Source organism: Natator depressus, chromosome 7, assembly GCF_965152275.1.
Source record: "Natator depressus isolate rNatDep1 chromosome 7, rNatDep2.hap1, whole genome shotgun sequence".
NCBI classification, from domain to species: Eukaryota; Metazoa; Chordata; order Testudines; family Cheloniidae; genus Natator; species Natator depressus.
The window spans coordinates 17,851,223-17,866,373 of record NC_134240.1 but is presented as its reverse complement, the minus strand read 5'-3'; the positions used below and the strand labels follow the sequence as shown (position 1 = coordinate 17,866,373).

Sequence of the window (15,151 nt, the reverse complement as noted above, 5' to 3'; positions counted from 1 at the left end):
TGCCTGAGACAGGAAGTGCCATCCACCACCCACAGAGCTGTGAAACTGACTTATACACACAAGGGTTGCCTTGACTTCAATAAAGGTGTGTTAAGTCATGTCAGGTAATTACCTATATTATAATTAATGTAGTAGCTGATCAGCTTGACTCCTGGAGGAGCCTGGGCTTCAACATGCCCAGCTAGAATGTGTTAAAAGTATCCCGTGTGGCCAACTCTCTCAAGATATTTGGTAAAAAGAAAAGGAGTACTTGTGGCACTTTAGAGACTAGGTGCCACAAGTACTCCTTTTCCTTTTGCGAATACAGACTAACACGGCTGCTACTCTGAAATACGATATTTGGTGTATTTTACAAATCCCCACCTCCTACAGTCATCTAATTATATAAGATTTTTTTTTTAATGAAAGCTAAGTTTCTATCCATGGTTTCAGATAAATGTTTAAAAACATGACCCATAAAGGTTAAAAAACTAGAAGACAAAAAGATAACCAAATTGATACAGGTTTTTTAATTCTCATTGTTTCTTGGAGCCTGACCCATGATTTTTAAGCACTTAGAGTTGGCAGCATTACACAGTGTTGTCTACGCTACACCTTTAGGATGTGTTAGTCAGTGCATGTGTGTTAGCTAACACTTTCTAATTATGCATCTTTAAATCCTAGTCAAGACAAATGGACAGTGCTGTCAAATGAACAAACTGAAAACATGAAAGTATTCTTTTCTCTAACTTCTTTCAGCTGTAATTATCTTCCCTGTTCCTTGTAACTGCAGAAGGTTAAAAAAAATATTTCACACTGAAACAGTATCCCTTTAATTTTAAATGTTCAGAATGTCAGATAAGACTTTGTTTATTCACTCATCTTCTATGGGTTCGTCTGGGGTTTTCAATTTCTTTCATACATTGTATATGGAAATACTTTCTAGGGGACCGGGTTATGAAACTGGAACTTCCTCAGTTTGTTGAATAAGGTCTTGGGGCCAGATTTCCAAACATATTTAAGAGCCTGAAGATACAGACAGCTGCTTGGAGAGATTTTCAGAAGCGTTTATAAGCAGATTAGGCACCCATGTCTCATTGAAATCAATTAGAGTTAAGCCTATAACCTGTTTACGTGCCTTTGAAAATCCCACTAGGCCCTTAAATTACCTTTGAAAATCTGATCCCTGGAGACTACTGTAGCAGTATGGTGAACACCTTTTTGCTTTACTAGAAAGTGAACTTGTCACTGGAACTGTACTCCATTTCATGGAGAAAATGCTCTGATTCTGAAAGCTACAGTATTTTGCTCTGGGGTCCACTTGTGTAGGAGTTGCTGTATTGAGACTTCGAAGTTCAATTTTCAGTATGCATTATTCCTTGATAGGGCCCCCCCTTTTCACCCAACGGCCAAGTATTCTCTTTGTTGCTTGTCATCTTGGCTAGAAGGATAGGGGAGATGCAAGATCTCAAGGAGGATCTGCTATACGTGTTTTTTCACAAGGACACAGTCACCCATAGGTCTAACGCCAAATATCAGCCTATGTTGGTATCCAAATTTCATATCAATCAGTGCACTCACAATCCAGATTTCTTTCTGAAACATCATTCATCCCCAGGTGAAGAGAGACTTCATATCCTCGATGATGTCTGGGCTTTATTTATTAGTATTTATTTATTTATTTATTTTTATTTATTTATATTTTTTCTTTGGACAGAACCAAACTAGATGCATGCTCAGTGTTCGTGGCATTTGCTGAGAGGGTTAGGGGTCAATCAGTATCATCACAGAGACAATCCAGGTGGATCTCAGACTGTGTTACTCTAGCCAATAAAGACCCACCAGTGCAGTTAGGGATCGCTCTACCTGTGCTTCTACAGCCTGCTTTGCAGATGTCCCCATTTCTGAAATATACAGAGTGGCAACATGGAGTTCTGTCCACACATTTATTTTCCGTTATTCCTTGGTGCAAGCCTTGAGGTTGGATATAGACTTCAGGGGGCGCTCCTATGATCACTCTTCAAGTAGACCTTCACTCACTTGCCTCCTGGCTTTCAGAGGGCTACTTGCTGATCACAAAATACAATCTGTGTGGACAATCAGTCAAAGAAGGAAATACAGTTACTTACCCAACACTAATAGTAGTTCTTCAAGATGTGTTGTCCACACAGATTCCACGTCCTGTCCTCCGTCCATGCTCATCAGAATCTTATACCTGGGATTTTTATTGGCAAAGGAACTGAGCATGGGTGGAGGATGCCCTGTCCCTTATATCCCCCACTACAGGCAAAGAGAACATGTGAGGGGCACAGAGAATGTGTGAATAGCCCCAATGGACACTGCTTTTGAAAATAATTTGATCTTGTATGTGTGGAGCACATGGGCACCAAGAGTGGTATCTGTGTGGACAGTACATCTCAAAGAACTGCAGGGTAAGGGTAGGATAGGGTGAGTAACTGTATCTTCTAAAGCTGGCAGTGATGGAACAATTTGATGTACTTAGAATAACTATTAAAAGCCTTAAAAAGAAAAGGAGGACTTGTGGCACCTTAGAGACTAACAAATGTATTTGAGCGTAAGCTTTCGTGAGCTACAGCTCACTTCATCGGTTGTACTGCTTTTCTTTCTGCGGATACAGACTAATACAGCTGCTACTCTGAAACCTGTCATTATTAAAAGTCTTGGCATGCATATCACCAATGGAAAGCCTAGTGCAATGAAGATGGATGCTTAGAATGAACAGCTTCTACAAACTTGCTCAGCACCCTTATGGTTCACTTTCACACAGCGACTGTTTCTTTAAATAAAAAAATGTAGCTGTGGTTTGTGGAATGCTTTATACAAAGTGCTAATAATAAAACACCTCCGATGAATAGTTGTAAAATTAATAACAACCTTACGTTTATTTCTATATCTTTATGGTCAGACCTTTGTTTTGAATAATGTAACAAGATATTTTTAAATAAAGCCATGCAGATCCATTGCAAGCGGTCTTTATGAGCTAAGTCAATCAGTGATGGGCTTATTAGAGGTGAAGATATCACTAGTTTTATATTTAATTATAATAATGGAATTGTTATAATTAAGTACCATTATCAAATCAATGCCTGCTTGACAAAAAAGGATCTGTTATCTGTGTTTAAATCTGTTCTTACTCTGTGACCTTGAATATGATTTAACTTTTTTTAAATGATAAAATTTAGTATTCGTGAAAGTGGGGGACAGGTATATATCAACATTTTACCTTGTAAACTCTTTTTTAATCAGTGCACTCCATTACTGATTTAGGCTCTGATCCTACAAATACTTATGCATATGTGTAACTTTACATACTGTGAATATCTTCATTGATTTTTAATGAGACTACTCACAGTGCATAAAGTTAGGATATGCTTAAGTCTTTGCAGGAGCAGGACTTTACATCACTCCTAAGTTTGGCCTTGCGTCAGGAAAGCACTGAAGGATGTGCTTAGCTCCCATTGACTTCAAATGCACATGTGTGTGTCAGTCCTGTCCTGAATAGGGATGCTGTTCTGAATTGGGGCCTGTAATCTCACAAAAACTCATTTGTGTGCTGGTCTCTAATGAGTATAATTGTGCCCTGAGCCCTTCCAAACTTGTTGAAATTGTTCCTATATCTAAACTCTTTGAACCTACGGTGACAGAGGGTTAGAGGCTTGTGCATTAACCTACTGTGCCACCTACAGTAACCCCTCGGATAAGAATTTAGCGTGAATTATTAAGTTAATTGAATTTTGCAGACTTGTACCTTGTCAAACTGATATTGACATTCAGAATTAAAATAATTTGATTTTAAGAGATTTATTAGATGCTGAAACTTTGTCTCCGAATGCTGTCTGATAATAGTGAAATGCTACAAGAGCTCAGTCTGTGTTTCTCCTACTTTTTTTGTTCAAGGTGAATATAAATGGATTTGTTCACAAGCACAGTTTAAAGACATCTGCTGTTTCCATCTTATCCATTTAATAGGCAGTAAAGAGTTTGGAAATCTAGTAGCATTTCTAATATAGGAACAAAATAGAAAAATACTTTTTTATAAAGAGCCATCACACGATGAGATTTTTGGGTTTCTGCAACATGTACTTTCACTTTAAAGACAGCATGAACACTACTGTGTACCGTGTAATAGATACGGTAAACAGTTTATATTGAGTTTTCTATTTCTAATACGTTGTAAAGCTCATCAATCTAGTGTTTCACATTTTGTGGCATGCATACTATAAATGTTCTGTCCTATTGAATTCTATATTACTGGCAGATTATCCAATTTCTGCTCTAGCAATGAAGCAGTGTGATGATTTGGGTGATCTGTCTATACAATTTATAAATTCGGGTTGATACTATAAAGTTGTGACCGAGAAGATGGTTCTGTCATTGAATGTCTCTGTGTAAATTTGGTATCCGCCATGGGCTGGCAGGGGGCTGTATCATGTCTCTGCCAGACCAGTGACAATGTTCATTAGAATTTAATGACTGGACAATAGGTATGCTGAAGAGGTTGCCTGAGTGGAGAAACTATTTTTTTCCAACTTCCTTCAACAAGTGCTGGGGGCTTGGAGAGTGGAAAGTTGCCAGCAGTGGAATAAAGGCATCAAGGTAGTGATGCTAGCCTTTAAAATGAATTCACAGGGTTGAGAGAGAGATGGGAGGTTCTTGGCAGGAGAGGGAGGAAGGGCACATTCCAGCCAAGGTCCGTGACAGCTGAGGGAGAAGGTTCCATGTTTCAGAACATAGGCCATGTACTGCAGAATGGATGGCTTGGATGGCTCCAGGTGACTCTGACCCCAACCCAAAGAGCGCTCTGGAATGATGAGGAAACTGAGAAAGCGAAATAAATACATGTAAAGTTTTTTTGTATTGATCTGTGTATTTCTTAAAGAGAGAGAATTCTGTGCAGTGTCTGTGCATTTCATATGTTACAGCTACCATGTGCCCCCCTTCGAGAGAGAAATCAGAAGGCTCATACTTTGTGCTCGAGTTCTGGGAGAGGGTGTGTTTAAGCTATGTGGGAAGTCTGGCTGAGTCGGCACTAGTTCTAGGAGCTGGACAGAGGGCCTTGTGTATGGAACTCTTAGGCAGTGCCAGGTGGAACTGCACCCTGAGATCATGTCCAGAGCCCCTAAGATAAATTGGCTTAAGTATACGGGGATAGAGGGAGGGTTATATGAAATATTCATTCCTATAGAAATAAAATTGGTATTCCTAAAACTTCTTGAAACCCAAGTAAACATAAATTATTTTCCAATGTATTTTTTGGAAGAGATAAAAAAAAAATAGCAGAGAGGGATTAGGGTTTTACTTTATGCAGTAAGATGAAGGGATATTTGGTGGGGAATAATTTATAATAGCCTTCATAATAATAATAATTATTTAATAATTAGATAATTAAGCTCAAGTTTTATTAAACAAAACGAAATGAAGCTGGTATGAGAGCAGAGAGTTGTATGTTTTGAATTTATGTAATCCTCAGGTAGCCAGTGTCTCCAAATTTGTGGAATGCAAATTCATTACAGATTGATGCACTTGGCCTATAATTGTCCTAGGGCTGTTTCTGCTTCTTGCTGACATACTGTGCTCCCTTAAACCAATGACTCTGCTTCCTGCCCAGTCTAGTGCTTATCCCATATCCTAAAAACAGCTATATTTGCACTTTTCATGGTGTATCCCCTTCCTCCTAACTGTTTATACATTTCAGCAAATGGATGACTACATGCTTGGCTGCTGCGTCATGGAATGGCTTCTGTTACAGTTTTGAGGGCCATATTTTGGAACACTGAGTTCTTTCTTGGGCAACAGTATATAAGGAGTCCTAGAGAGCGGAAAATAACAAAGTTAGCTTCTTCTTAAAAAATGAAAACTAATAATACTGTGTATGCATTTCAGATTAAGTGGGAGAAAGCTCGAAACAAGTAAAATTGAAAGAGACTTGGGTGTGATAGTAAAGAGCATATTAGACAAGAGTATGTATACTGAACAGCAAAATTATTTTGGCCACCTGTGCTGCCATACTGCTTGGCAGAGACGTGTAATGGATTAGGGAGGCAATAATCAGTGTCTAATTGGTTCTGGTATGATCTGGAATATTAAATTGATTTCTGGAGTCCTCATTACTAGAGAGATGTATTGTTTCTTGACTTTAGCAAAGCTTTTGACACTGTCTCCCACAGTATTCTTGTCAGCAAGTTAAAGAAGTATGGGCTGGATGAATGCACTATAAGGTGGGTAGAAAGTTGGCTAGATTGTCGGGCTCAACGGGTAGTGATCAATGGCTCCATGTCTAGTTGGCAGCCGGTGTCAAGTGGAGTGCCCCAGGGGTCGGTCCTGGGGCCGGTTTTGTTCAATATCTTCATAAATGATCTGGAGGATGGTGTGGATTGCACTCTTAGCAAATTTGCGGATGATACTAAACTGGGAGGAGTGGTAGATACGTTGGAGGGCAGAGATAGGATACAGAGGGACCTGGACAAATTGGAGGATTGGGCCAAAAGAAACCTGATGAGGTTCAATAAGGATAAATGCAGGGTCCTGCACTTAGGACGGAAGAACCCAATGCACAGCTACAGACTAGGGACCGAATGGCTAGGCAGCAGTTCTGCGGAAAAGGACCTAGGGGTTACAGTGGACGAGAAGCTGGATATGAGTCAGCAGTGTGCCCTTGTTGCCAAGAAGGCCAATGGCATTTTGGGATGTATAAGTAGGGGCATAGCGAGCAGATCGAGGGACGTGATCGTCCCCCTCTATTCGACATTGGTGAGGCCTCATCTGGAGTACTGTGTCCAGTTTTGGGCCCCACACTACAAGAAGGATGTGGATAAATTGGAGAGAGTCCAGCGAAGGGCAACAAAAATGATTAGGGGTCTGGAACACATGACTTATGAGGAGAGGCTGAGGGAACTGGGATTGTTTAGTTTGCAGAAGAGAAGAATGAGGGGGGATTTGATAGCTGCTTTCAACTACCTGAGAGGTGGTTCCAGAGAGGATGGTTCTAGACTATTCTCAGTGGTAGAAGATGACAGGACAAGGAGTAATGGTCTCAAGTTGCAGTGGGGGAGGTTTAGGTTGGATATTAGGAAAAACTTTTTCACTAGGAGGGTGGTGAAACACTGGAATGCGTTACCTAGGGAGGTGGTAGAATCTCCTTCCTTAGAAGTTTTTAAGGTCAGGCTTGACAAAGCCCTGGCTGGGATGATTTAATTGGGGATTGGTCCTGCTTTGAGCAGGGGGTTGGACTAGATGACCTCCTGAGGTCCCTTCCAACCCTGATATTCTATGATTCTATGAAATCAGAGGGTTATCAGAAGGGAGCAACAAAAATTATCAATGGACTAGAGGAAGTATTAATTAAGTTAATTTACCATGATAATTGCCTGGCTAAGCAGTGACTAACTGAAGACCAAATAATGGTCTACAAAAACATCAAAGGTATAAATTTTATGGATGGAGAGAGATTACTTTGGGTAGTACAAGAGCAGGGTTTTGATAGAAATAGTGAGGTAAATATCAGAAAATACTTCACACCAGTGTGATCCATCTGCTTGAGCTGAGGAAATGACACTTCAATCTGGACCCAGCAAAATACTAATAAATGTACTTCAGGAAACAATCCTGCATTGGAAGGACAGTTGTTCCCAAACTTTTCTATGGTGCAGATCACCTCCGAATAGAAAGTGTTTCCTGGAAAATCTCCTCTACCCATCATGTCTGCATAAATCACCACCTCTCGTTTACAATCAAATAACATCCTGTGGCAACTATGGCAATTGTTTATAGGAAAAGTAACATTAAGAAAGTATTTAATGTATGTAATATAATTAGTATCTGGAAAAAAGGTTGTGAAACCAGCACCATTTGAGCACCAGCAAGTGCTCTGAATACCATCCAGGGTCCATGTAATTAGAAGCATGAAGGTTTATATCCCTTTCCTTTGCATGCATGTCATGTGCCCATAGAGCTTTGACTGAAACAGGTTAATTTGCAAGAATCCGGTAAATAGATACCAAAGGAAACCACTCCGGCCTGTTTTGTGTTATGAATACGTTGAGAATAGCTCTGTTGCTGATGTTTCAAAATGACGTTTTGGTATTTGGCAAACTTATAAAAGAGCTGCAGCAACCTAGATCTGTTATGAATGTTTTCATAAGTTGGCTTATGTGTTTTAGTTCAATGTGGAACTGCCTTTAGCAATGTGGTACAGTAATGAGAGATTTCACGCTACATAGCCACACCACTTGCACTGAATTTAAATGATGCAGGACTGTGAGCTGTATCAGAGAAGGGGATGGGCATATATATATTAATGAAATAAAATATTAACTCTGTGTGTGTGTGTGTGTGTGTGTGTATAATTTCATTAATTTTTAAAGGTACCGATTTTTTTCTCTGGATTAAAGCTAATATGTTCTCTTCCACTAACGTGCTGGGGATCAAAAGCAGCCAGAATTGGGTTTTGGGCAAGACTGGAAGAAGGAAATGGTAGCCACTGTTTTTATTCCCTCACTTCCCCCACGCATGCAGAAATCAAATTCTTAAAGTTCTTAGGTTTGTAGCTTCATGAGCCAGGAAGGGCTTGGATGGGGTCAGGTACATTCTGTTGTTTGCTTCATTCTATGGATAATGGAGTGGGATTTAATCAAGCTGTGATACTTTTTTAAGTTGCCCAGGACGCTGAGTCACCTTATTACCCCACTGCCTACAGCAAGAGGAAGCTTTGCTTGTGCTTATCTGGCTGTCAGCTGCCACCACTAGCCTATTAGCCACGCAAACACTCTCCTCTGGGCAATGCTAACCCTTCATTCAGGAGCATTTAGGATCACACAAACCACCAAAGGAGCATTCTAGTGTTGACCCTGATGTTCAGGGACACAGTCAGTGACTTTGCAGGGGCTTCATGCAGGTGCTGGGGCCCTTCCGCTCTCATTTCAATGCAGGACTGGGCTCTGAAATACGAGTTGCTCCAGTTGTTGGAGGCAGTAATTTTGGCACTTCAGATTTTTCCATTTTTACTTTCAGTTGCAAATTCCCAGTTTAGCCAGATGATTTTTCCTGGACAAATTTTGGCAAATGGTAAAAACAGAATGTATTTTTGTGGAGAATTCTGGTACTGTAATAGCTATGGACTAGTGAACATTATATCACTCATGCCATCACTACATGGGATTCCAAGCTGCTAGTCTGAGATATGCAATTTAGCTGCCTAATTTAAACGCACCTATTACTGCAACATTCTGCTCAGTTTTAATTAACTCTGCGAATAAGGAAAAAACCCCTATTTCTTTGAGTTGGTGATGGAAAATTCATTGGTACTAATGGCAAATGGCGTCTGTCTCAAGAAAATTCCCCACAAGTTCCTTTTTTAATAGGGAGCTATGGCAAATATCACTTGTAACTTCTCTCAAGCTCTTTATTGCCAGGAAGAGTTTCATTTTAAGTAGACTTCTTTCAATAACTTACTTATACTGCTTTGTCAACGTTAGCTGTGATACTGGAGAGTTATCTCTGAAAATAAAAATGAAGAGAATTTTATTCTTTTCCTTCAGAAACACCGAAGGGAGCAACTGTATTATTCTTCCAATACTTTGTAACACCAAGAAAGTGCCTGATGGTTGTGTTTTCAATAAGCAATAAACATTTAATTTCAGCTGCAGCAGAGTCTTGTGAGGCAAGAATGTCAGCTAACTGACCTAGAAAACAGAGTTCAGTTTATAGTTTTAAATAACTTTTCTAAAACATATCTCCATAGCTGACATCCTGCTTCAGTGGAATTTTCCTTTTGTAAGCTTTTCATAAATATCTTGTTCTATCGTTAACAAAATTGCTTTGTACTGCAGGTTAAAGATGAACATCGTGCTTTAGTCTCGGTTCTATAATCTTTTTCTTTATTTGTGAGCCATAGGAAATTTTTACTGATGCTAACAGGCTAGAGATCTTTTTCAGGGGTGGGAAGTTAACTGGGAGTTAAAATAAGGGAATTTAACATTTACTGTGGCTAGAGCCCCAAAATGATGCAGCTACCATCAAAACATGGCACATGAGAAGTTATTTATTGTAAAATCAAATCCATGTATTTTTGTAAAAAAATATTTAATAAAAGGCAGAATATAAAATATTCCCCTTGCTGTGCACCCATTCTTTTATCAAGATGGGGTATTTGACGGAGGGTGAAAGAGAGGTGGTCAGGTGGTGGAGAAACTGTCTAGTCACCCCCAAAAGTGTGGAGGACACTTTCTCACGATAGCAGCCACTCACTTTCTCTCTGTGTAGCCTTCTCCCTCTAGCATACCCAGGGCAGCAGCCACGTTTTTGTTGGTTTAACTGACTATACCACCAGTGAGAAAATGAACCAGGAATAGGATTAGAGGGAGGAAAATGAACATCAACAGGAAGCAACAAGATTTAGTATAAGTGTTCCAACTCCATGACTCTGCCGGAATACACACTGGTGGGTGTGGATGCCTGGGAGGAACTGAGTAGATTGGCCTTTCGTTACCAGTTTAAACACACATGCACACACGGTCGTTTTATCAGCTAGGAAGTTTACAGTATTGGAATAAGAATAATGGAGCCCCTTTTTCACAAGGAAAAGATTTCTTTTGCCTGTCAAACAAACCTCCAAAGCTTAAGTTTTTTATACTGCAAAGTATAACTCAAGTAAGGACAGCAGCATTTAGGGCTTGTCTACACAAGGAAAAGGTCTGCAAGTGCTTGTGTGCACCAGCTACTCCCCACTAACTCCCTGTGTGGACACTCTTAATACACACTGAGTGCCTTTGTGCGTATTAGCTTAATGCACTTTGGAAATGTACTAGGCTAAACCACTCAAGGACACCCCTAAAGTGCAATAGGAGTGTTTACATGGGGAGTTAGTGCGAAGTAGCTAGTGTGCTTTTAATTCACACTTTAGCTTACTGCACACTAATTTCCCTGTGTAAACAAGGTACTACGGAGATACGAGCCTTAGAAATACCTAAAATAGAACTGATCAATCTTTGCAATATTCCTATGAAGTAAATATTATTCCCATTTTACTGATAGGAAAACTGAGGTAAAAAAGCTAAGTGATTCACAGATTTAAGGTCTTGCTTCTGCAAGGTACTGAATCCAATCCAATAAGGCATTTAACTAAGTGCTTAACTTTAAGCAGTTATATGTTACCATTGGGCCAGATCCTCAGTTGCTGAAAATTGGCTATGCCAATTTGCACTAGTTTAGGAACTGGCCCACTGACTTCAGTGGGGTACTTATATACTTTACTTTAGTACCTTTTTTGCGTCAGCGCCTTAGTGAGCAATGTGATTACCATTTTCTTAAAAAGTAGCAATTTTATTTTGAAAGTGTTGGGCCCTCATAGGGAATGTTATAATAAAGTCACATTCAAAGTCTCTCAGACTTCAGACTCATGGATTGGGATTTACCACATTTGGTGGCTGTGATTCCAAAGTTTTTATGTCTATTTTAATGAAAGTTATGAGCGGTAAAGAAAGAACCATGTGCTACTAATTAGAGAACAATTTTAGAGACCCAGGAAAGTATTATTTGAAGGATTAAACAGCTTAGTCTTTTTATTAATTCTGTATGATCAGGCCTGTCACTTTTATGTTGAGTGTCTGTGTACCTAAGAGAATTGATACTTTGTTTGAAACATGATGATGGCATCCTGGAGAGTGCTTTACTGCACTGAAGTCTGAAGAAGTCAATTCACTGAAATGTTTTTTTGAAGAGCAACCTCTCCACATTTTAACATGGAGTATGGTGTTCTCTTTACTCCATGACAATAAATGTTCATAATCTCTGGCTGGTTGGGATTTGCCCCCTTAGGTGCGGAAGAGACATTCTGTACTGACAACTGTTCTTTTGGGATGATATTATTTGTAGAGAGGAACCTGATACCAAGAGCTCCATTTTCCACCTTATTTTCACGAACTGATGGCTATGAAGCAGACCAAATAAGTTAAAGCAGTATTGTGTTTTATCCTCCCAAAGAATATAGAGGAAGGGTGTGCACCGGGTGCTTATAATTCTTAGTAGAAATATTCAGTTTTTAATTACATTTAGAACAGATTACAAAACACATTTTCTTTTCTATTTTTTTTCACAGCAGCTTTCCAGATGTGAAAGTTAGCAAACGGAAATCACGTCGCCCCAAAACACCAGAAAGTGGTCAAGTACTTCCCAGGAGTAAGCGGCGGAAAAACTAGCAATACGGTTACCTTACTTCTAAGCCTGTGCAGTCAACTGGATGCTGTACGACATTTCCATACAGACTCCTTATTTGTTCCCAGCAGATTTGGAGCACTTAAGAATTTAAAGCACTGAAATTCTGTGTATTCATATCATTTAAACTGCCTTGAAATAATGGATTTACTTTGTGCTTTGCATTAGATGTGTTTGCTTACAATACCAGAGGCCATTTCACTTTAAGAATGGACATACAGTATCAGTATCTTTCTATAAACATTTAACTCTTCTGCCCATATTTTTAGCATGACAGATGTAGTGTATTGTGGGAAAAATGGTTTTTATCATTTAGGACCCAATTTTGACAGCTTTTCTCACACTGAAGAGCAGTTTACTCCACTAATAGCCCTCTTGAGATCAGTGTGACTAGTTGTGGAGTAAGGTGTTGCTTAATGGACAAGACTGGCACCTTACAAAGGACAGTGTGTTGTTACACTGCGTCAAGAGTAGAGCACAGACCAAATTGTAATGCAGTCCCAGTTGAATCCGTACTTTCCCCTTTCTGAAAGTGGGGAAGCAGGCTTTGCTCGTTCATTTTCTTGCACTGCTTACTTCCACTGTGCTGGCTCAGCTGGCCCTCAGTGGGAGGCAGAGACAAAAGATTGACTCCCTATCTACTGGTGTAGGAGAGAGGATGTAGCTGCCTGATGGTGACTCCTCTGTATGGGGTGGTAGGGGATACATAGGCCAGCTCACAGTTGGGACCAGTGTGAATAAAGGAATCAATCTGTCCCTTAACCATTGCATAAATAAACAACAGAAGCCTGCATTTAAAATGTCTACATTTCTTAGAAATTACTGTACAATGTTCAACATGCCACCAGGAAACAAACCATACTGAAGAATAATATAAATCCAGTGACCTTTTGTATTGTCAGCATTTTATCTTAAATGTATGTGGCACTTGGGCTCTATTTGCATTGGCATTAACCAAAATCCTTGCCTTTTTGAAATCATAAGGCAGATGATACAGCAGGGGGATTAGTATATTTGGTCGCTTTGAAATAATTTGATTTTGCAGGTGGTATAAATATTTCATATTTCAAACCATTTCAGTCCCAAAGTAATATGCTGTGTGAGAATGTATATTTGTAAGGTTATTCTTATTCCTTAGTAATCTTTCATTATTTCAATTTAACCGTTAAGTTAAAATTGGAGATTCTATGGTTCTCAGACTTTAATTATTCTAGCTGTGAAATTAATATTAAAATGTATATACTCTTATTTTTAATAAAGTTAGGAGTTTTCCTAGTTTAAAGCAATACAAGAAAATTAAAGGGCCTTATTCCTTTAAATAGGATGAACACAGAGAAAACACATCCTCTGTGAATTTAAAAATAATCAAATTTAGTCTTAGAAAGCAAAGTCTGCACTGGTCATGACTTGTCTTTGTGTTTTGTGTGACACACAAAATCCAAAAACTGGTTAAGGTGGAGGGTTCTGTGAATTTATATTTTAAAATACAGTTTTGAGGTCTTGAGATTACACATGCTTCTACTGGGCATATTGCTTACTATCGGGTATTCCCATTCAACCCATGGTATTAAACAATAAACCTGGTCCAATGGGCATATTTGCAGTTAGTGCAAACTGTCGTAGCACAGATAAGAGATTGGATGTTACATTTTTCAATTAAAGCAATCCCTTTGGGAGAAGGTAGCTACTAACTCCACTTATTAGGTCATTGTATTGTGGTTCATGTCAATTTACAGAAGCAGGATGTAAATTCCACACAATTATATAGAGAAAGATAAAACTTGTATGTAGGTCAACATCTCTTGACTTAAATGGAACTATGACAGTTTACACCGGCTGAGGATGTCCTCTGGGTTTGCAGACATGGTCCTTGGGTTTTTTTTTATAGCCCCATTTTTACAACATGTTGGGGTTAATAAGATACTTTTTTAAAAAAAAATCAATATGATTTTACTCATTGCTCGGCATGGACAACTGCATCAAGGAAAGTGTAACCAGTACTAGCACATACATGGAATGTAACCACAGAGACAAGTGTGAATAAAATTTGAGGAGTAACATCATCTGGGCCTTTGCATTGCTTGTTAATCTGCCACTAGTTGTGCTAACAGGAGGCTCTGAATCTGATGAAATGTCAGAGTATTATAGCTCTTTTAAAGTAGTGAGTACCTTTAGTTTGTTAATGTTGGTACAAAAGACAGTTGTTTAAGATGATAAATTGTCAACTTGTTTTTAAAGTTACGCATTTGCAAAGTTGAACACATGAGGATGTAAACCAAAAAACTTCCTATATAAAAACCACTGTATCTTGGTGGAGTTGGGTCTGTTAGATTTCCTGTTCATGGTGTGTGCTCCGGATATCACTACTACACGAGGTTATTTCTGTATACTCTGCAGCCAGTTTTGGAAGCAGTCGCCCTGAAACAGTGAAATGTTTAAGACATAATATTTTGTGAAAGTTAAATACATGGCAAAATTCAGGATATTCTAGGAAAATCATGTGAATGATTGAAGGTTCTGTTCCAGAGATCTGTTCTCTCAGTACACTGTGTTCCCTGAGCATCAAAATGGCCCTCTGTCTTTTCCATACATGATGGAAAATTAGAAATCATTAAACTAGAGTGATGTCATTGCAAGCAATACAGTAAGATAGATAGACATGAAATAATTAAAAGAAGAAATCGGCTGGTTAGTGTTTTTATGTTTTTGAATTTGTTTTCATTGCTGATTGTTTTAATTTTTTTTATTTTGTGATACTGTCTGCTAATGTCTCTTTCTAATAAAACTACAAATGCTTCTGTTGTGAGACCCATTTATTTCTTCTTTCCCCATTGTCAGACTTTATGGGTACTTCATTTCCCTTCCTTGCCTACATCTGTCACGTCTCTAGTCATTTAACATTTTGGTTTTACGCTTTTTATATGTTTGCACCAAATTTGGT

At 38.9% G+C, this 15,151-nt stretch overlaps 1 protein-coding gene across 3 annotated transcripts in view; it reads left to right on the top strand.

Annotated features, from left to right (window-relative positions):
- RAD18 (RAD18 E3 ubiquitin protein ligase) overlaps positions 1 to 14,921 on the top strand; it is a 123,825-nt gene extending 108,904 nt beyond the window's left edge. For 2 of the 3 annotated variants that reach the window (XM_074957556.1, XM_074957554.1), the window contains exon 13: positions 12,095 to 14,921. In XM_074957556.1, coding sequence (XP_074813657.1) covers positions 12,095 to 12,194 — 100 coding nt within the window. In that variant the 3' untranslated portion in view covers positions 12,195 to 14,921. The remainder of the gene's footprint in view (positions 1 to 12,094) is intronic. The other variant, XM_074957555.1, reaches the window with a different exon arrangement.
- Positions 14,922 to 15,151: the final 230 nt, after the last annotated feature.